This window comes from Felis catus, chromosome B3 (genome assembly GCF_018350175.1).
Source record: "Felis catus isolate Fca126 chromosome B3, F.catus_Fca126_mat1.0, whole genome shotgun sequence".
NCBI classification, from domain to species: Eukaryota; Metazoa; Chordata; class Mammalia; order Carnivora; family Felidae; genus Felis; species Felis catus.
In genome coordinates this window covers 21,334,142-21,357,457 of record NC_058373.1, presented here as the reverse complement: position 1 = coordinate 21,357,457, position 23,316 = coordinate 21,334,142, and the positions used below count along the sequence as shown (strand labels likewise).

The 23,316-nt window shown below is 45.6% G+C and overlaps 1 protein-coding gene across 10 annotated transcripts in view; it reads right to left on the bottom strand.

Moving 5' to 3' along the window:
* Nucleotides 1-894: 894 nt before the first annotated feature.
* FAN1 (FANCD2 and FANCI associated nuclease 1) overlaps nt 895-23,316 on the bottom strand; it is a 33,955-nt gene continuing 11,533 nt past the window's right edge. For 2 of the 10 annotated variants that reach the window (XM_006932318.4, XM_019831972.3), the window contains exons 5-14: nt 22,706-22,939; nt 17,456-17,587; nt 14,451-14,559; nt 13,193-13,312; nt 10,022-10,186; nt 9,358-9,508; nt 5,691-5,794; nt 4,922-5,116; nt 4,168-4,296; nt 895-1,153 (exon numbers count right to left, since the gene is read on the bottom strand). In XM_006932318.4, the coding sequence (XP_006932380.1) occupies nt 1,016-1,153; nt 4,168-4,296; nt 4,922-5,116; nt 5,691-5,794; nt 9,358-9,508; nt 10,022-10,186; nt 13,193-13,312; nt 14,451-14,559; nt 17,456-17,587; nt 22,706-22,939 (1,477 nt within the window). In that variant the 3' untranslated portion in view covers nt 895-1,015. Of the gene's footprint in view, nt 1,154-2,366; nt 2,448-4,167; nt 4,297-4,921; nt 5,117-5,690; nt 5,795-7,536; nt 7,601-8,609; nt 8,755-9,357; nt 9,509-10,021; nt 10,187-13,192; nt 13,313-14,450; nt 14,560-17,455; nt 17,588-22,705; nt 22,940-23,316 lie in introns of those variants that run through there. The other 8 variants (XM_019831973.2, XM_019831974.2, XR_006598957.1 and 5 more) reach the window with 8 other exon arrangements.

Genomic DNA, 23,316 nt, shown 5'->3' with positions numbered 1-23,316 from the left:
GGTAACATTTCCCTAAGAAGATCTCAAGATTAGTCTGTGGGGAGACTGGGATCTCCGTCCCTGACTCCTGGTCTTACTGTTCTGGTAAGCTGCCTTCCTACCATACACTTTCCTCCGCCTAAGGCTCTCCCAACAGTGATAAACAGCCCTGTTCCAATGATACCGTATATAGAAAATTGCCCCTCACCTAGTCATTAGGGATGTTCCCAAGGAGAAAGATGAAAAAGGACAACTGTCTTTGATAGACTGTTAATACCTTTGGTGATCTAGGCCCAATTAGTAAGAGTAGGCCTTGACAGATGTTTTAAGTTAAGGAATTTAATGAGAATTTTTTTTTTAATTCCCAGAGAAATCAGAATTTCAGTTGTTTGTACCCTTTTTAGATAATCCTAAAACAAGAATGTTAAATAGCTGAGTGTATCTGGGCATTATAGGAAACCTTAAATTCAGTTCGCCCACATACTTACTAGGAACACTATAGGCTACTTTTATAAAAGACCAGAAGCTGTGAAACATCTCATTGTTTGAATCTTTTCCAGCATTTTTGCAAGTCTAGTGTAATAACATAAATGCATCTATTTCCTGAAATGGCCACCACGAAGGTTCTGTATTTTTCCTATTTTTTTATTTTATTTTTTATTTTTTTATCATTTATTTTCTATTTTGAGAGGGGAGGGGTAGAAGGAGTGAGAGAAAGAGCCCTGTGGAGCCTGAGGGAAGGCTAAAATCCCACGACCCTGGGATCATGACCTGAAATGGAATCAAGAGTCGGATGCTCAATCAACTGAGCCACCAGGCATGCTGGTTCTGACCTTTTAGAAAGTTCATTACCTGCTATGTGTAATCAGTGAGTACATTCAGGCCAAGACCAAATACACAGATACTGTACAATGATGAGTCTTAAACTCTCAGGTTTATTATTGACAAAATCAAAGTTAAATAAAATGTAAGAATGCTTTACGCTTTTGAAAATCTTCAATCCAGGTATAACCAGATATTCCCAATTCCATAGCTCTTAGTTCAGGCCTTTGCTCTTAGCTCCAACTGCAACCACGTGGCAGACTTCTACTTCGGCCCCCAACTTCTGCAGTTCGTGCAACCAGACCATTTGCTTATGTGAAAGACGATCATTGGGGCCTTTAACTTCCACCAGCTGGAAGATAAGATTTAAAAAAATTATTAGTATCTTACTGAAACGGAAGAGCCAAGTAAGCTATAATAGTTTTCACTAACAACTACTTCAATGGCTTCTACTATATTACTGTACTTACATATATAAAACAAATATACATATGTGAATTTCATTGAGAATTATTCAGTACAAAGTAGGCAGTTCCCGATAGAGAATTAGTAAGTTGATTCTGAATACATAGTTGAAAATTTTTAATGTTTATTTTTGAGACAGAGAGAGAGAGAGAGAGAATATGAGCGGGGGAAGGGCAGAGAGAGAGGGAGACATGGTCTGAAGCAGACTCCAGGCTCTCAGCTGTCAGCACAAAGCCCGACATGGGGCCCAAACTGAAACGTGAGCTCATGACCTGAGCCAAAGTTGTATGCTTAACCCACTGAGCCACCCAGGCGCCCCCAAAAACAATTTTTAAAGCATGTACTAGACTGTTGCTCCCCTGCTTAAAACCCTTCAATTACTTCTTGTTATGTCTGCAATTAAGTCCACTTTTGCCATGACCCACAAAACCGTATGAGCTGGCCCCCGCCAACCACTCCAAGGGCGCTTCAGTTTCCAAGAAAAGACCAGCCTCTTACCAACTGAAGGGCCCTTCCATACGCTTGCTGTTCTGCTGCCTAGGACATTTCTTCTGGTTTTTCACATGTCTGACATGCTACCCTTCAATGCTCAGCCTAATTCATCTCAAAGAGGTCAGTACATCTCTATGCAGGGTCCTTCCTATGCACTTCTTTCATGGCATTTATCAGAAGATAAAACTGTTCATTATATATCCACTCCATGAAGCCAGGAACTGTGTCAGTTTTATTCACTCAACTTCAAAACAGCGATAAAAACTATCCAGATTTTTCAAATTTGATGGAAATAATAAACTCAAAGATCCAAGCAGCTCAATGAGCCCCAAGTAGAGAAACATTAAGAATACTACATACAGAAACATAATTAAGTTGCATAATCAGTGATAAAGGGAATATTTTAAAAGCAGCTAGAATTTTTTGAAGCCTAAAGGAAAGGATTACAGATTGATCATTATATAGGACAGTGGAGTGGACCAATATTTTAAAGTACTGGAAGGAAAAAAAAAACTATTAACATAGAATTCTTGCCTCAGAAAAAATATCTTTCAAAAACAAAGATGAAATAAAGACTTAAGACATATAAAACCTAAAACATCCATTACCAGCTGACCTCCAGTTCAAGAAGGGTTAAAGTTCTTTAAGCAGAGGTGAGGTGGGATGATAGCACATGGAAGTCTGGATCTCTATAAAGGGAATAACAAGCATTAAGAAATTGTATCTATGTGAATAAATATAAAGATTCTTTTTTTTTTTTTTTAATGTTTATTTTTGAGAGAGAGACAGAGCGGAAGTGAGGGAGGGACAGAGAGAATGGGAGACACAGAATCCGAAGCAGACTCCAGGCCCTGAGCTATCAGCCCAGAGCCTGATGCAGGACTTGAACCCATGAACCGCAAAATCATGACCTAAGCCAAAGTCAGACGCTTAACTGACTGAGCCACCCAGGCACCCCTAAAGGTTCTTAACAATCAACTGCAGAAAGCAAAAAAAATGCAGAGTTTATAACATGTAGAAATATAATGTATGAACATCACAAAGGCTGGGAGAGGAGATACAAAAATACACTCTTGTAAGTTTCTCTATACTATATATGGGATGATAAGATCACTTGAAAGTAGATAATAAGTTTAAGATGTACACTGTTAACACTGGAGCAACGACTTATATGTACAACAAAGTTACAGTTAACAAGCCAATAAAGGGTTAAAATGCAATCTGTAAAAAAAAAAGGGGGGGGGAGGTAGAAAAAGGAGAGGAAAGGAGAACAAGAGAGCTGAGACAAAAAACAAATATCAAAATGGCAGCTTTAAAGCCAAATGTCAATAATCACATCAAATGTAAATTGTCCAAACACCCAATTAAAAGGCAAAGGAAATCCGCCTATAAGAAATTTATTAACTATAAAGACAAAATAAGTTAAAAATAAAAGACTAGAAAAAGATACGTTAATACTAATCCAAAGAAAGCTGGAGTGGCTGTATATTAATAGTCAATTTCTGAGTGAAAAACGTGACCAGGAATACAGGAGGGTCATTTCACAATGATGAAGGGATCAGTTCACCTAGAGGACATGAGAGTCCTTCAAGTTTGTGCATCTGATCACAGAGCTTGAGGATATATGAAGCAAACTGGACAGAACTGCAAGGAGAGACACACAAATCCTCAGTTCCAGTCAGAGGTGTCCTAGGACCCCAAAAGCACAATCCGTTAAAGAACAGAGAAGTGGGACTTGGCCAAAATGTAAAGTTTCTGCTCTTCAAATGACACTATTACAAGAATGAAAAGATAAGGCACAGACTGGGATGAACTATAGCTGATAAAGGACTTGATTCCAGAATTTTAAATCTCAAAACTCAATAATAAGAAAAACAACCTGGGATAGGCAGCAGGATAAGACCAAGGTGAGGCAAGGGGGGGCGGGGGGGAAATGAGCCTACAACACGTGATGAGGCGCTCGCCCTAAGCTCACGTAGAAGACAGTTCCCAGTCATCTCAGCCTCATGGAGTTCACACCCTGTGGAACCCCCTCCCTTTGAGCATGGGCTGGACCCTAGGACTTGCTTCTAAAGGAAGAATACAGCACAAGGGAGGGATTGTCCCTTGCACCATCAGGTTACAAGAGACAGACTTCCATCTTGCCCACACTGGCTCTTCCTGCTCGCCTGCTCTGATGACAAGAGCTGCCAAGGTGAGCACTGCATGGTGGACAGGGGAGGCCCACACGTGAGGGGCTGAGGAGGCCCTGGCCGACCGCCACTGAGGTATCATGGCCCTCAGTCCAAGAGCTTTTGAGGGATTCAATCTTGCCAACAACCATGCAAGGAATGCCTACATTGTAGCCTCTCTTTAAGTTGCTAATAAAATTATCACAGAAATAGGACTTTCCATTCTGGCCCAACTGACCTTAAAGCGATGACTCTGGGAGTCCCACACCACCAGGTCGGGGAGGCCCCCTCGGCAGTGCCGGAAGTCCACAGCCAGCCGCCTGCACACACCACTGAGGACAGGGCCGCCCAAGCAGGAAACAAGATCCTGCACACAAAATATGTGGACGGTTAGCCGTTCCCTGTGACAGGGATCCTGAAATACTTTCACTGATCACAAGATAGGAGAAAACTGTGTAATCCGACACAAGTGAATTCCAAGGCCTTCAGGTGGTGTTCTGCTTGTGCCAGGGCTCCAGAGCCACTGGCTAAAATGCCCACTGGCACAGTCTGGGGAGTCAGTTACACTTCTGTCCAGCCGGGAAAACCCTGGGGAACAGGTGAGGAAGAGGGAATGTGGTGTAAATACTCGGGAATAGGACAGTGATAGCTTGCAAAGGCCAGCAGTTGCAGGGACAGGAACGGTGCCCTCCCTGCTGAGGGTCACGGGAGGCTGTCAACTAAGGGGAAGAAGGCATAACGGGGCTTATTTTGTGCCCTGCCACGTTCCCATCAAGAACAGTGGCATCTGGACTAGGGTATTATCATATACATAAATGTATGCACGGGCACAGTCACATACACACACACACACACACACACACACACACACACACGTGCATATAAACATACATACACGCGCACACGTATGCATATACATGTGTACACACACGTATACACACAGGTACATGTATATACAGGATTTCTGACCAAATCCGGCTGCAGATTCTCACCTGAGCTTGCTGAAGAGAAGCAAAGCGATCCCAGCTGACAATGGAAGCCACTCGGCCTTCCTGGGCCTGCCACGCGGCTGCCACCCAGGCCCGCAGGCTCTCTGCGGGGGCGCTGTGAATCAGCTGAAGCCTGGCCTCGATGGCCGGCCCCCTGCTCGTGAAGAAGCTGTCTGTACACAAGTCCAGTGGGCATGCCTATGTCGCAGAGAAAAGAAGCTCTCATGCTGTGCCTGGAGAGACCCTGATTCATCAGAACATTCAGTACCTGTAAAATTTGGAAGCTGGCCAATCTGATTAAATGGACACATTCTTTTTTTTAAAAGATAGGCAAAAAACAATCTAAGTAATCTAACATAAAAGCAACTTATTGTACTGGTTTGCTAGCGCAACAATCTGTGAAAAGAGCTTTTAGTTGACGTTGGTGGCACTCTTAGCAGGTGCGTGTAATGGAGCACGTGATGGTGCAGGCCCGGACAGGAGCCCAGTGAGGGCCGAAGCCGAAGAAACACAGGAATGGTCTCAAGGGGAATGAAGAAGGTAAATAAAGCAGGTTAAAGTTTAAAACTTAACAGACTTAACATTTTAAATTCTAGGAGCCTGACTTTAAAATAAAAACTCTTACAGAGAATCAGCACCATCCAGAAGATTGTACGTGACAGATTTCTGATGGCAGCAGGCACATGGCACACGGGTGGGCAGGAACCACAAGGGGCAGTATCGTCTGCTAGCCTACAAAGCACATGCGCCTGGCGCTGCCTAACCTGAGTACCTGGTAGGCATTTCTGAAGACGTCTGGTATCCCGTCCATGAAGATTACATCCCACAGGAGGAGGCCATACAAGGTGCTAAAGGTGGACCCTTCCCCGTGAATCCCTAAGACAAAGTCATACACACACACAGAGGAAGGTCAGTTTTTTCTGTTTTTTAAAAACTACCACCTTAACCTACTGCTTACTCAATGTGAAGGAAATAATAGATTTTAGGTTCAAAATCAAATGCTGTTTTCTTGCCATTCCTAGCTCATTTGTTTACATCACATTGCTTTTCTACAGAAGGCTCATAGGAGAGCAAAAATCTGAGAAATTATGGAAAAATTCAAATACACATTTCAGAGCCATAAAGTAGCTGGCAGTTCTCAAACTTTAATGAGAAACCCAGGGAAAGTTCTTAAAGCTAAATAAAAACAAATTTCTGCTGCAGGCTGCAGGGATTCAATATGGTAAGTGTGGGTGGGCCGAGAACCCCACACAGGGCTCTGGTGTAGGGACCCTTGGCCACACTTGCAAAAAGGCCCCCCAAAAGAGACTGGAGAAAGACGAGGAGGCAGGAGTCTGTGCCCTCTGACCTAGCAGGTGCCATCTCCATTCACCTCACTGGACCTACCGTTCCACTCCTCTGGCCTGGACAAGCATGCCCAGTGTTTCTGAGACTCAGAGCTCTTATGGAAACTTTCTACCTCAGAGACCACCTAGCTCAGACCCCTTCCTCACACCACATACAAACTATACTGATTGGGTGACGACCTCAGACGATCTACCATGTGCCTAGGCCATGTACGTGTCATAGCAAAGTCAGGGGGACCAGGGGCTCAGCCTTGGCACAGCACGCAGACCTGTCTCCCAGGGCGAGTCCTCTGCACTTTGCCACACCTGACCAGGGACAGTGGCTGGGCGGGCCCCTCTCTCCCCCCACATTACAGCCTTGACCAAAAGGGGGTGCTGCCCGCCCCCCCCCGCCCCCCGCCAACCAACCTTGTCCCAATATGCAGGCAGAAGGGCACTTCTGGCTGGCAGGCCCTGCTCTGTCATGTGCCAGGTCACGGTGCAGCACAAGACACAGAGAGCAGAGACCAGGCCATGCCTGCATGTGTGTCCTGTGTGGAAGTGCAGAGACCAGAACTTCTGGGGAAGTGGCATGGCTGGGCCCCCTCTGTCCCGCCTTGCTGAGGCTGCGCTGTGCCTTCTGTCCCTCTCTCAGTTCTAGCCCCTCGGCCATGCAGCCTGTCTCGGAGACGCGAAAGGACAGCCACAGGAACAACATGAAGTGTCTCAGGCCTCTGGGCTGGAGCTGAGCCCTTTTCTTCAGCAAGCTGCGCGCTGGGATCCTGGGCTCCTGCCCGGCCGAGAGTGAAACTGTGTGAAACTTGATTTCCAGCCTGCTTTCTGTCTGGGAGTATGCACCATCCGCCGGCCAGGCAGGAATACTGGAGGTCAGGATCCCTGAACTCCTAAGCCGTCTACGCCATGCATTTGTATTGTAAGTTAAATCATTTTTGGTGAGCTCCTTCTGAGTTAAGTCAGAAATAAATTTCCCTGAAGAGAGCCTGACATTGCCCTTACCCTCTAATCTTCTCTCGAACAGACTGACAGCAAGGGTTTGCTCATTTTCACTGCATCAATTTTAATAAATGAAGAAAATATTTTATATTCTGGAATTGGAATCATCCGTCCGTTTTTCAGGCTCGTGGCTAAACGGAAAGCATTTCACTGGGTCTGGCTCACAGCCCACCCACCACAGGCCCTGATATCCATGCCCTCCTCCCCCAACTGCCCAGTTCATGCATCTCCTACAGTTCATGTGGGGACAGCTGCTCATTCTATTCTTTCATTTCTAACCTTTCAGGTCTGTTTATCTGTCTTCACTGGGGTTCACACTTCTTCTCTATAGCGTCTCTCTTCCCTGTAAGCAATAAAGATGCCACACAGATATTCTTAACTTCCAACACTCAGTGTCGCTTCATGATCCTCATTAATCCATGAATCCTCATCCTTATTATGTAAATGCTTACATAATACTCAAGAGAAATAATGTCCCGATTTTCACGTATTTGAAGGTATCAGTATTTTTAAGCCTCATGCATGGGCACAGGGGAGTCCTGTCTGGACAGAGGAAGGACTTGGTGGGTACCCCGGGAGTGTCTGGGGTCAGCCTCCACCATCCGAGGGCGGGGGCATGGACAGAAGACTGGAAGAAGCTGGCAGTACCTGGGGCTCACTGCACCACTCCACTTTTGTACAAAGGCATGTTCAACATCTTCCATAATAAAAAGTTTAAAAAAGAAAACAAGACGGGAGCAGACCTCTCCAGGAGAGCTGTGCTGCCGCCCCCTTGTCTCTGGTGGGGCAGATGGATGCTTTCTCTGCAATCCTGTCTCACAGTTTGACTTGACGTATTCTAGTCACTATTACCTTTCACTAAGGACAGAGTGACAAGCGCACTGTACCAATCAGAAGGCAAATTCTCAGTGTCTCCTCTTACACAGGCCTCAGATAAAGCACTAATTCTCTGAGACCAGAATCAAAAAAGAGAATAAGAGGGAAGAGGGGCTGATGTGGATAAATACACAAACACAAGCAATTCCAGAAAACACAAGAGATAAGTAAATTAGTTAAAAACAAAACAAAACACTTGGCTGCTGCTATGTAACAAGGCTCACCACAGGGTGACCAGAGACACCCAGAGCAGCTCCCACTAACAAGTGCAGGGTCGCCCCATGGCACATTGGATACAGACTGGGGGGGCACCCCAAAGACTAACGGACCCTCCCAGAGAGGGAGGGGCTCACTCTCCACCGTTCTGTGTGTAGGAAGCACCCAAGAAGCGTGCTAACACCTCCAGTCAAAGATGGCTCCTGACTGGGCACAAAGGCCCCATGACAAACTGTGCCACCAAGATACTGGAGGCTCACCTCTGTGTTTTACTCCGTCTTTTCTTGCTCGGACCAGTCCCAACTCTCAAACAGGGACTTCCCACTTTCACTGTGCATTTCTTCTTGAGCCCCATTTGGTCACACACAGCACGGTGATGAGCTGTCAGCAGGTACAGGTGCCCTTCTACGGAGGAGAAGCCAGACCTCAGGAGCCTGTGTGTGTGTATCGTACTCTGACTTACAGACTTTTATTCTCCTCCCTCATGTGATCAAGAGAGCTCATTCTACAAGAAATTCAAAGCACTGCTCTTTCAGCAACTTCTCTGGTTTCCCGGGTGCTATGCCATTCCAGGACTTGGTCCTTCAATCCCCTTAAAGTCATTAGCTGACTATGAGGCCTGCTCACTCTTTCCAGAAGCTCGCTTTTTTCTGGCCCAGCTCCACAGCTCCTACATCCTCTAAAGGGCTCTGTTACCACGCAGCACTCCTGGTAGTCCTCTGCCCTTTCTTATCCTCTGCTGCCCAACACAAGCTCTCTGAGAGCAAAACGGGCCCCGCTTGCTTCTAATGTCCTACCAGAAAGTGCTATTCCTCACAGGCTTTGGGTGGTGGATGCTGGTTATGTGGAAGATGGCTTTTAACAACTATAGTTAGTAAAATTCTTTTCCACATCCTCCCTGGTCAGCAGCATCTTCCACCGGGGACAGGACAGAGAGACGGTAGCCACCCACTGCTGACAAACCATCACCCAGCAACAGGGCAGGCCGGGAGAAGGGCCGTGCATTACCCTGGTCGAAGCCACTGCGTCTATAATAGGCCAATGCCACCTCCTCCACAGAGCACAGGACCGTGGCAGGGGCGGTGGGCCCCCCAGCCTCCATCACGAACACAGACTTGCCCATCCCACGCTGCGGGCACAGCCGGCCCGTGATGGTCACCTGAGACAGCAGCAGGAGAACACCCATTAGCCTCACTTGAGCTCCAGTCCCCACAAACCTGACTTCCGTGTCCTAAGGACGCACCTTCCTATACTCCCCTCAAGCCACGGATTCTCAGCAGAGTATGAGGCCATGTGACCCACACTCTGGTGCCTGTGAGGGTGTAGACAGGTCACCGCCCCAGCCTCGGGGAAGTCATGGACCCCAAAGCTACTCTCCAGGCACCCTGACCAAGCAGGAGACACTGGAAAAGGCTGTGAGCTTCTGACTCAGGGGTTTTACAGAAAGTCACTCAACCCCGGGCATGAGCAAACCAACCCACCAGGCTGGGCTGAGCCTTCCAATGTAGGAGGCACGGGTATGAAAACAAGGAGTCACTGTCTAAAACGAGCATTAGAATTTTCTAAGTCTAAAAGAAAATGCACATTGAAACCAGTCCTTAGGGTGTTTCCATTCAGGAAAAAACCCAGTACATGCTTTTAAGTCCAAAGCACCCAAAGGATATTTACTTACATGTTTAACATCTTCCACAGTTATTTCTGGTAGCCGATGGAAGAGGTGCCTGTACTTCTGACAGCTCGGAGACTCTCTCAGGCGCACGGCTCTCTGATACAGTGAAAGACGATGTCCTGTTCTTACTTCTGGATCTGCCAGCCCTTCTGCGATGCACTTAATAGCCTAACAAAGAACACGGTCCCACATTAGGATCCTGAAAGACCTCATGGCAGCATCTGCTAATTCAACGTGACAGGAAACCCCACTGTTAATTAATTATTCAATTTTGCTAATTAGCAAGTGGCCAAAGCAATAGTTCCAGAGAAAAAGGTTATTATTTCCTTAGATCTCATCTGCTTTTAATGCACAGATGAATCATAATCCCTGACTATAAATGTCTGACACTATTTCCCAGTTATATCTGCAGACAGGGCAAATCTCAGCTACCACACCCTCAGGGAGACTGAGAAAGTTAGAAATGCCCGTGGGTAACGGGCTGGAGAAGACTGACAGAAAGACTTGACTCAGTGGTTCTCAGAGCACCACCCGGGGAGCTCTGAAAACATACATGTGTTCTCCACCTCTGATCTGCATAAATGGGCATCTCTGAGCAGGAGTGGGAGTGGGGGACAGGCATCTGACCACTTCAGAGCTGCCAGTTAAGTTTCATGTGCACTCAGGAACCACAGAGCTGGTCTAGACCCCTCATTTACAGGGAGAAGAATCTTGGGTTTGGAGGACTTAAATGCATTTCCTAAGGTTATTCAGAGTTGCACAAATAAACAAAAATACTGAAAACCACAACAGGATACCACTTCACACCTAACAGGATGACTAAATCATAAAAAAGGAAAATAGTAAGTGTTGACAAGGATGTGGGAGAAACTAGAACCCGCATGCATTGCTGGCAGGAACGTAAAAATGACTCAATACTGAAAATCGGGAAGCAGTTCCTCAAAAAGCTAAACACAGAATTACCACATGACCCAGCAATTCCACTGCTGGGTTTTAGCCAAAAGAACTGAAAGCAGAGTTTTGAACAGGTATTTATACACCCGTAATCACAGCAGTGTTATTCTTAACAACCAAAAGGTGGAAACAACCCCAATGTCCATCAACAGAAGAATAAATGAACACAATGTGGTCTCCATGTACAATGCAGTATTATCCAGCCTTAAAAAGGAAGGAAATTCTGACACCTGCTACAACATGGATGAACCTGGAGGACAGGCTGCCCAGTGAAATAAGCTGAGCCACAAAAGATCAAATATTGTACTATTTCACTTCCATGAAATATCTAGAAGAGGCAAATTCATAGAAACAGACAGAAGACTGGAGATCAGTGGGGGCTGTGGGGGAAGAGGGAACAAGGAGCCACTACTCACTGGCCACACAGTTTCTATTTGGAGTGATGACAAGTTTTGGAAATAGTGGTGATGTTTGCACAAACACTATGATTATAATTAATGCAGCTGAATGTACCCCAATTAATGCCACTAATGTACCCCAAAGAGTATTCAAATGGCAAGTTTTATGTGTTATATTATTTAGTACAATAAGAATAAAAAGTAAAAACAGGGGTGCCTGGATGGCTCAGTCGGTTGAGCATCCGTCCGACTTTGGCTCAGGTCATGATCTCGTGGCCCATGAGTTCGAGCCCCATGTCGGGCTCTGTGCTGACAGCTCAGAGCCTGGATCCTGCTTCAGATTCTGTGTCTTCCTCTCTCTCCACCCCTCCCCCTGCTCATGCTCTGTCTCTTTTTCTGTCTCTCAAAAATAATTAAACATTAAAAAAATTAAATAGAAAAGAATAAATGTCTTATCGCTTAAAAAAAATAAAAAGTAAAAAAAATACTACAACAACAAAAACAGCCACTCTGAACATTAGTGAAAGATCAGGCCATCAGGAGTGGAGCAGTCAAAGGAATCAAGAAGAGTGAAGGAGACACTGACTCGGCTCCACCACAGGGAGGGGATGGCCAGCTACCCGCCTCGGCCCGGCCCAGCTGCTGAGCACTTTGCAAGAATAACAACTCTGCTGATGAATTCCTTCGCTGGAGACTGAGGTAAAGAAATGAGCAGGGTGGTAACAAAATGATGAAGACTGTGAGTGTGGCCAGTACGATCTCTGAGAAAGGGCTAAAAGGAACTAGGATTTTCTAGAGGTCTCAAAAATAAGCTCAACTCGTCTCCCTCTGTGCCCCTAAGTGAATGCTCCTCTTGGTAGAGCTGTGAACAGGGGGGAGATCCAAGCCCTTTCAGCGAAAGAAAGAGGCAACAGAAACAGCCTTTCTCTGCCTTTGGCTGTGGGCTAACGGATACAGTCTCTTGCTATTTCAGCCTGAGCAAACAGCGAGAGGTAAGGAAGCACACCCGCCTCCGAAGAAGAAAACAGGCTTCACGGGCTTGAAGCACTTTAGGTAACAAGGCGCTTTTTCAGTTTAAGGCAGTAAAAATAGTATGTCCTACTTCCACACCCTTGGTCAACTTTTCCACCCCCACATCACCCTGATTCACTTAAAGTTGCTGCTGGAAAAAAACAAAAGCTTCCCAAGGCACAGTCCCCTCCATTCAACACAAATGCAGGGCTGCCAGGCAGGAACCTCAGGCGGCCACACAAAGAGCCACTGTCGCCACTGGGCTCAGCAGAAGCTGCCTGTGGAAGCTCCACCCTGCTCAGCCCTGGCAGTAACCGGGATCCTGGAGTCCCAAGGTCCCTGCCACAGAGAATACCAGCACCCAGAAGAGAAGGTGGCCTGCTGCATTGGTCAGACAATACATTTCCCCATGGAAAGAAACCTCTTTCGTCAGACTTTCTACCTGGAGGCCCCATGCAACAAATGAGTGACATCACCATTTCCAAAATGAGGACGGGGACCTCTAAGTCTCCTGCTCCCTTAATTCCTAGATCTCGAATTCCTAAATCCCAACACACAGCCCCACTACCAACCCACGTTCCAAATCAGTGAAGACAACAAGAAAAGTGTCCTGTCTTCATTGTAACACTTCTGTTAGCATCCCTGTTAGTTTTGGGGGCAGGGGGTTGGAAGAACACAGACAAAAGAAGAAATGTTAAAAAAAATACATATTCTAATTACACTTAGAATTCTAAGGTATTAACAGTTTGCTATGTATTTTAATTTATGCAAAAGTTTAAAAAGGCTCAGGGTGTATCTAGTTACTGAATACCGGTTCAAGGCGTTTCAAGTGCTGGTGTAAGTTGAGAGCCAATCTATCCCACCACCGGCCTCTGCTGTCAGGACAATACACTTTCTGTGACAAGAGGTTTTCAAGTTCCTTGACTGCTTCCTGTTGCAACAACAAAGGAAGTTCATTAGGCTCATACATACCCGAGAAAGTAACTACAGTTAGTGGCCAAGAAGACTGGCAAAGTATATTTATAACACACGTGTTCCACTCTAAAAGGCCGAGGACCCCGGAATGAGAAGACTGAGACGTCCCCTCTGAAGCAGGCCCGAGCCCCTGAGGCATCCCCACTTTTCACCCAGGTCTCCTGCCAACTGGTGAGTGAGCAAACGGAGTTCTGTCAACACTGCTTGATATTCTCTACAAACCAAGTCAACTGGTGCAGGGCTGCACACAGTCAAGTTCCAGCGGCCGAGCACTGGTCAGGGGCTACACGGCCGCATGCTTCTGGGAATACAGTAGGTCACAGGACCAAGGGTGTGAGGAATGAATGGGGGGCAGGACAGGAATGAGCAGAGTCTTCATCCAAACACCCCAAACACCCCACCCCACCTCAATAGGGAAACTTTCTGGTCTAGATCTATACACACACTGTTCAGTTTTTGTGGTTCATGGATCTCTTGGAAACATCTAATAATTCCCTTCAGAAAAGTACGCACAAACCCCCAGATAACTCACTTGTGGGGTTCACAAACTTCCCACGGCCAATCCCATGATCCTCTTGGGTTTCATGAACCCGTGACAAGAGGCCTGGGTTCTGTGTATCCTCTTTGTAAAATAGCATTTTCCATACAGAAATGTTAACATAACAATAGTTAACTCTAGACATTTCGTTCAGTTTCGTACAGGGAAGGATATGACTGATTTTCCGATTTGTGATTTTAAATTATTTCCCTGTGGTCCGTGCTGGTCATCAGGGCAAGCAGATAGGAGGTTTCCACCTCAGAGATTTCTGGAGACCTCGCAAGTCACACATGGAATTGTGACAGAGACTCAGGCTGAGGCTTCCTGCACAGCTCCGTCCATGATCCCCAGGCCGTCCTGGTGCACACGCAGCCAGTCACAAGCAGATGAAGCGATTGGTCCTCCTCGGCCCTCTTCCTATTAACCCTGAAGACAGCAGGCTGGCCACATCACGTCTGCTTTCATGACATTACTGTGTGCGGACTAAGCAGGCTCCCCCGCACAGCTCATCGCTGGCACAGCAGTAAAAGCCAGGGGTCGGGGCTTGCGCTCTAACCTCATACAAGTGAAGTCGCTGCAATATTTCAACAGTGCGGGACAGAATCCTTGTGTAAATCCACCCGACAGTAAAGCAGCGCAGAAAGAGTGGTAAATTCTCATGGTATCTAAAATGAAGACGGACACCAACAGTTCAGCCATCTGACTTATTTGTTGCAAGATAGTCATGAGAAGTGACAAACACAGATTCTAAACACTGGCAGCTGTACACAAAGTTCTACACCACAAACCTACATTCTGATAGCCAGCCACCATCTCCTTGGTCACTCAGCGGAGTAAAATGAGAACAAGCGGAAATATCCTAAGCTGGAGGTCAGCAAACTAAGGCCAAATCCTGCGCCCGCTAGCTGATTTTGTACGTCCTGCAAACTTAGAATGGTTTTCGCATTTTTAAATGAGTAAAATAAATCAAAAGGACAATAATAGTCTGTGGCATGTGAAAATTATATGAAACTCAAATCTCAGTCCCTAAATAGTGTTGGCACACCGCCCTGCTCATTCATTCACAGCCCGCCCGTGGCCGCTTCAGTGCTGCAGCAGCAGAGGTCAGCAGCAGTAGCAGCCGCCGCCCGGCCTGCAGAGCCCTAAACACCAACCAGCCGACCCTTCACAAGAGTCATCCACCAACCTCTGCTCTACAGTAATCTAACACCTTGGCTATGATTTTTCTTTTTTTAATGAAGAAAATAATATACTAATTTGTTTTAATGGTTTGTCTTGCTGTTTGGTGTGAGAAATGTTACCAAATTTACCTAACTTGTCCTAAGAAAATCTTCCAATGTATATGCACATCACAGGAGTAACAACTCTACATTGGTTACCTCATTTCTAGAAACTAGAAAGGCCAATAAGTGAATGGCTCAACTTTGTGTCTGAAGTACAGAATACTTCCAAATGAAATATGGGCAAAATATTCAGTTCTTTTTTTCAGCTTTAAAGGCCATTTTCCTGGCAATGGTTTTTAAGTCATTAGCATTTCTGTATGAAGTTTACTGTCGTAGACTCTGGGTCTAGAGTTCTCTCTTGTCGAGCAAGAAAGCGGGACACAGGATTAAAATGTGAGAGATAGCTAATGGGAAGCCATTAGGGTCCTTGCTCCGTTTTTATTAGGATCAGAAGGCTTACAAACATGGTGATGGATGTGCACAAAGGGACAATGAAACTGTGAACATTAACTCATGGACGTGAGGGAAAGGGGGTTTTCAAGATATATGGGGTTAGGCGTTTGGGTTAATATAAAACAAAATCCTGGTGCCCAGTGGAAGGTTGTTTACAGCAGATGTGAGGCACCACCTCTGTTTACCTAAACTGGTCTAGGGGACAAGAAAGACAGAGCTTGTAACCTCTGAGTCTTTTGTTAGCACCTCTCTGGGCAACTTTATAGCCCTATTTACCTATCAACCTAATTTGGTCCTTCCTTCCTGTGAAAGCAGCCTTCTGCTATAGTACTAAATTGGGGGGCATTTCAGCCCTGAATACCTAATCTTGTTTATCTCATAGATCTTTGTTCTATACTGGGGCCTTTGCCCCGCCCCCTCTATACCACTTACCTAATCTTGTTTACCCAGACTTGGGTGTGAGCATCCTCTGGCTTTGTAATTCTTTATGCCTTGTTAACTCATCAGTGCAGGCTCAGGGAATTCCTAAGCTTATTCCCCACAGTTTATGTCCTAGATGTTTTTTTGAAGGAGGTATTTAATAATATAAATTTGTCTCACCCCTATGTAAAAATAAAGGAATAAAATCTCCTTTTTTAAAAAAATGTTTGAGGGGCGCCTGGGTGGCTCAGTCGGTTAAGCGTCCGACTTCAGCTCAGGTCACGATCTCGCGGTCCGCAAGTTCGAGCCCCATGTCGGGCTCTGGGCTGATGTCTCAGAGCCTGGAGCCTGCTTCCAATTCTGTGTCTCCCTCTCTCTCTGCCCCTCCCCCATTCATGCTGTGTCTCTCTCTGTCTCAAAAATAAAAAAAAAAATAAAAAAAAAATGAGAGAGAGAGAGAGAGAGAGAGAGAGAGAGAGAGAGAGAGCGCGCGCACGCATGTGGGGGAGGGGCAGCCAGAGGGGGACAGAGGATCTGAAGCAGGCTCTGTGCTGACAGCAGAAAGCCTAATGTGGGGCCCGAACTCACAAACCTGACCTGAGCTGAAGTCGGTTAAGTGACTGAGCCACCCAGGTGCCCCAAAGGAATAAAATTTCTTAACAAATACAGAGTATGCTTAACAGTTATCAAGGGAAAAAAATAATCATGTGCTGTATACTTGAACTTTTGAAGAAAATACACAATTCAGTTTTCCTTTTCAGATTAACATCTACTTGAATTTCTATTGGAAGAACACATCTAGCATGGCTCACTCCACCTCTGTCCTGATGCTGGGTTTCCCCCACATCTCAGTTCAGCTGACCAATACTCAGAGAAGCCAACATGCCAAAAGATGGTTAAGTTAAGGGGGTGGGAGAGTGCACAAAAAGGGTGAAGGTAATTAAAAGGTACGAACTTTCAGTTATAAAGTAAGTAAGCCATTGGGATGTAATGTACAGCATGGGGACTATAGTTAATGAGACTGTACTACATAATTCAAAGTTGTTAAGAGAGTAGAAAAAAACTTGAAACTATGGTGATGGATGTTAACTAGACTTACTGTGATGATCATTTTGCAATATTTATATAAATATTAAATCATCATACTGTACACCTGAAACAAATACTATGTTATATGTCAATTATATCTCAATTTAAAAAAAAGATGGCAAATGGAAAGCTGTTTGTTCACTCCAATGCCTGGTGCAAGCGATCTGAGTTATCTAAAATTCACTTCAGACTTTCAGACATTTCCTTCTATTTCACACAACACTGTGGGTATGCAAAGCAAGTGGGGAATTCAACTGCACAGCTGCTTTGACCACAGAACAAAAGGAGTAAGTTCTTCCTGAAGAGAATTACCTCAAGGTGGTTGAAACAACTTGATTCTAAGTAAATTTTGACAGGCACCTAGAAAAGATCTCACCTCAGGGAAGGGTGGTTTTTCAGTTTGTTCCAATCACTTTTTGCACATTGAGAGAGCTCTTTAGCTTCTTTCCAGTTCCCATTGGCCATTGCAGTAGAAATGTCACTCAGCATGTGCGCGGCCGCTGCGTATCTGGGGGAAAAGCCCCACACCATCCAAGTTTCAAATGTGAATGAACATTTACATAAAAAATACCACATCCTATCCCCAGGATCTAATTCTGAAGGGTAAGAGTGTGTTTCTGAAAATATAGGGGTTATTTAAATTTGATTCTAGGGGCACCTGGGTGGCTCAGTCAGTTGAGCGTCTGACTTTGGCTCAGGTCATGATCTCGCAGTTCGTGGGTTTGAGCCCCGCGTCGGGCTCTGTGCTGACAGCTCAGAGCCTGGAACCTGCTTCGGATTCTGTGTCTTCCTCTCTCTCTGTTCCTCCCCTGCTCACACTCTGTCTCTCTCTCTCTCAAAAATAAATAAAGATTAATTTAAATAAATAAATAAATAAATAAATAAATAAATAAATAAATAAATTCTATTCTAATAACAGCATATTACTGCCCTAAAGTAACCTAAAAGAACACAGGATACCCAGCTAGGAGGAGAAAAACAGTCACACTGTATTATACGTTAACATGTTCCATAGATAAATGTAATATTCATCAGCTCATCATTTCTGATTCTTGGTACTCACTCATTCAGCAATCTGGCACCAACCACGTAAACAGTAAGTGACTTCAAAGTCACATTAAAGCATGGATCTGGTAACCTAATCATTTAGGCAGATGTAGCCAGACTTTGGGTGATACCACCCAAAGATGCATTCTTTGGGAGACAGCAATGCTGACAGGTTATGAAACCACTTAGCTGAAGAAAGACAAGTTCTCATTGCATCTTTAGATACACCCAAAACAGAGACATTTGCCCAAGTGACACTGTGCATACATGGTCTTGGGGCTCACACCTAAAAGAAAAGCACGCACTATCATTGTGTACAAATGCACTCACATAAAAATAAAAACAAACTGCCTCTAAATGGAAAAACTTGCTCACAAATTTGTAGATCTAATTCTCTTATAAAATGCTATGGGACATTCCCGAGGTCTATAAGAAAGGAGAACACCACAGAGAGAACTGCCTGGAGGCTGGCCCAGCCTGGCAGGAACACCTCCATGGCCAGGAGTGTCAGGAGCAGGCCCCATACTCCCAGCCTCGTGGCCTCAACAAGCCCCACATTTGAGAGGCCACAGAGGCCAACCAACCCCCTCGTGCCTCATCTCCCCTCATTGTCACTGGAAAGGGTCATCAGCCCTCCTCTCATCCACACCTCCCTGGTGCTGCCAGAACCGCCCACTGGCAGCACCTCTCCCATCTCAACCCCTCCCCCCCACCCAGGTGTCTCCTGCCACCTCAGGAGAACAAGGCTCCTTCCCAGCTCCCCCTGCAGCCCTCTCCAGCAGGGGAGGGCTCTTCTCTCAGCCCTCCCCGCCCAGAGACAAATGGAGGAGTCCACCTTTCTTCCCAGCTGCTTCCCAATCACTCTCCCCTCCTTGAAAGCCCCCATTCCTTGGAAGCCCGTGCTTCTCGAGGGCACCTGCTGGCCTCCTGTCTTCTGTCTTGCTCTGCCTCAGGTCTCCAGCCACAATGGCATGTGACTTCAATGTCTGTGAGGATACACAGCACGCTCAGTTTCAAGACCTCCTGGCCAATAACCCTTTACTCACCTCCCTTCTGCTACCCACACCACAGCTGTTCTGAACCTCTGTCTCTGATGCACTGCATCACCCTCAATATCTTCATTTTGAGCATTTCATTCACTGACCTCCACCTCCAATCCTTCCAGCTCTCTTATGATGGCAACAATTCCCCAGCTTTGCCAAGACCCACCATGACCCCTTCCCCAGCCATAACGGTGTCCTGTCCTGCAGGCCTCCATGCCCCACCTGGAGTCAACCAGCCACCACTCGCTGGTGAATTCACATTGTTCATCAGGCCCACCCTCATCACAGTGTCCAGGCTGACCACTGTGAGCCTGTGCCCAGGTCCCTGAATGGTGCTGAAGAAAACCACAGAGCCAGGCTCATTGGCCCCTGCCTGCCCTGCAGGACTGCTCCTTCCTACCTTTGCCTTCCCAGCCACATTCGCCATGCAAGCTTCCCCATCAGACCTCTCCAGCAGGGACAGAGGCCACTCGAGGGGCCCTCTTGGGTTCTCATCACTGCAGCCTCACCCCTGCCCACACATCTACCCTCCCTCCGGCCCTCTGGACCCCAGACCGTCCCATCTCCCCACAGCTTTCTGCCCTCTGGCTATCCCCTTTTTCCTTCTGGGCAGCCTCTCCTTTTCCATCAGTTATCAGTGCTTGAGTGCACAGGCACCCTTGTATCTGCCACCCTTAAAACAGCAGAACAAAACTGCTTGCCCTCATACCCCACTGCATCAGTGGCTGTTTCAGAGCCATCCTCTGCCTCCCCTTCTTCCCAGAATGGCTGCTGGCATCCCCATCACCCTCCACACATTCCGCTAAAGCGGCTCTTGCGCGGGCCACCAACTACGCACATCTCACCAAATCCGACAGTTCTACCTCCGGCTCCACATCTACTCAGTCCCCTAGTGACTGCAGACACAAGACTGCCCCTCCTTGACACACTCTTCTCTAGGCTTCCATGCCACACGTGCTCCTAATCTTCCCCCCACTTTCCTGGACACTCCTCCACTCCACCTGACAAACGCTGGCTGCCACGGCCCCTTCCTTCTCTTCCCCCTGAGGGGTCTATCCAGCTCCATGGCTTCCAATACCGTCCATATGCGGTGACTCCAAATGCTCACAGCCTCACCTGAACGGCTAGCGGGCATCCCAAACAGCGCTCCCCTCCCAGCACTGCCATCCTTCCCACCGCCTCTCTCCCAATCCCCAGCTCATCGAGGGTACCACCAGCCGAGTCAGAACACTAGAGCCCTCCGTGATTCTCCCACTGTATCTAGTCATAACTATAATCAAGGCTGTCTCTTATCCTTCCAAAATATCTCACCCATTCACCTCACTGCTGCTGCCACCAGGCAAGACCTTCGCCTAGGCCACCAAGTTAGTCAGCCTTCTCGTAGCTTCCCTGGCTTCCTTCCACCCACTACTCCACAGGATGCTTTCAGAAAATATGAAACAGATCACTCCCCTGCCATAACCTCTTCAATGGCTGCCCACTGCTCAGAGAGCATGACTGAGTCTGTCCATAGGGCTTCTGAGGCTGAGCATCCCCAGCTCTGCATTCCTGTCTGACCTCTGGGGCTTGCACTACTGCCCCTGGGGCTGTGGCCACAGAGGTCTTCTGAGTTACTCTGACTCAGCAAGTTGGCTCCTGCCTCAGGGCCTGTCGCACATGCTCCCTGCATGGCTGGCTCCCCCTCAATCTTGAGTCTCAATCCAAATGTTACCTCTCCAGGGGCACTTTCTCTGCAAAGCAGAACTTCCCCGGCCAACCCCTCAATCATCAAAGCACTTTTCACATGCTACAATTATTCTTATTTTCTATCTCCCCTAGGAAAACATAACCCCATGGAGGCAAAACCCCATCTGATCATGTTGTAACCCCACCACCGAGGCTCATAATAGGTACTCAACAATCAACTCATATATGTTGAATAAATGAGAAAAAAGAAAAGACAGGATAAATTATTTTAAGTACCAAGGTGGCCAAAAAGATTTCTCAGACTAGGTATCATATCACCAGGTATTATATAATTACCATTCCTGAAGTCAGTTAAATCCAATTTCATTAACATGCTAATGTCCTTTGCATAACAAAAGAAGTTTTAATTATTTTTTTTATTTACAGGATACCTACTTTCTCACAAGAATCTAGGATGGTTTTTCACCCTAGCTCCCCCACTTTTGAACTTGTCAACCATGGTTATGTCAATCATAGAACTAAAAAGTAAACTCCCTTAGATATAACAGTAATAAGGACAATGATAATACTAGGACATACTAAGCAATCCCCAGGGACCAAGGACTAAGCACTTTACATGTATTAACACAGATCTGGAGGAATACACTATTATCCTCCCTGTTCACAGATGAAGAAACTGAGGCAAAGAATGGTCTTATAGGTCATTAGTACAGAGAGACTGGAACTTAGTTTCAGCATACACAGTCTCACGAAAGAGAACAGCAGCAAGTCACTAAAAACGAAAAGGTAAAAGACATGGGGCAACTCAAACCAGAGTAAGGAAATACTCTTATTAGAAGATTTTATTCCAATCAAACACCAACAAGACAGTGAGCTTCCTGAGAGCTAAGCAAACTGGGCTGGAATAAGTTTAACATTGATGCTGCTTTGATTCAATAATTTCAGTAAATTATTTTTTTAATATTTTTATATGTTTATTTGAGAGAGAGAAAGCACAAGCAGGGGAGGGGCAGAGAAAGAGGCAGAAAGAGTACCAAGTAGGCTTCACATTGTCTGCGCAGACCTTGAGATCATGACCTGAGCAGAAATCAAGAGTCAGATGCTAAACCAACTGAACCACCCAGCTGCCCCCTCAATAAGTTATTTTTTAAAGCACACATTAGACAACATATAACCAACTCTCCTGCAATCAGAGATCAGAATCTATTTCAGTTACATCTGAGTCATAAATCTTAAGAATCAAAAGTGCCATTTTAGGAATTCGAATTAATTTTTTTTGTTAAGTGATGGGTTTTTTTTTTTAAGGAAATCTAAGTATTTTTTTTCCTCTAAGACCTATACCACTCTTTACCAAAACCTTCTATGGCCAGTCAATCCAAACATTCACTGAGTCCATGTACCAAAATACATCAGTGACAATTTCTAAACTATCATGTGTGTGATTCAAGTATACAGCACACAAGTTAGTATTCACTTTATCTAAGTCATTATTACACGAAAACATTCATCTTCAGCCTTGTTCGAACCAAGATATTCACAAGGCAGGTTTGTTCAAATATCTGTATTTACAAAATGTGTCTGCCAAAGCTATTTGGGAATATAAGCCAGGGAAAAGTTTCTAACTCAAAGCTCATTGGTTTTGGCAACCTTAATCTAGGTATGTTTCTACATTCTCCTTATAGTCTTAGAAACGTATACAAGTGGGACAGAAGGATAGCAAAAAACAAAAAACTTCAAAAACTGTTTTGGCTATTGACTTCTGTTTCTATTGTAACTGGTAAATAATAATAATAAAACCTTTTACATACATTCAGTCACATAGCTATTATAATGAGTTAATATCATCTTACCTGATGAGATCATCTCTATCTTGGAAGATTTGTGTTTTCCGATTGATGGTGTACCTAGGAAACTCCATTCGGCCAAGATTGACCAAAAGCACAGTAGAAAGCTGTCCCTGACCACCACAGGCAGCTTCCTCGTCTTCCATGGAGTCCGTCAATGAAAATAGCAGCAAGACCCGGGAAAACACAGCCCGAGGGCCTTTACAGACTCTCAGTGACTCTCCTGCCAAATCTTTAGCTCTGAAAAATGTACAACATAGAAATAAATTTCTGGTATTTTTAAAAGCATTTGGATGTTAGATTTTACAAATTATTCTCATCTATTAACATTCATTTTTTATACATTTTTTTTGTTTATTTATTTTGTGAGAGAGGGAGCACGCATGTGTGGGACGGGCAGAGAGAGAGAATCACAGAGAGAGGATCCACACTGACAGTATGGAGCCTGACACATGGCTCAAACTCATGAACATTGAGATCATGACCTGAACTGAAATCCAGAGTCGGATGCCTAACCAATTGAGCCACCAAGGCGCCCCTACAAATTACTTTTAGATAAAATAAAGATAAGTTGCATTCATTATTCTAAGCTAAAACAAATCTACCACTTCCAGCTG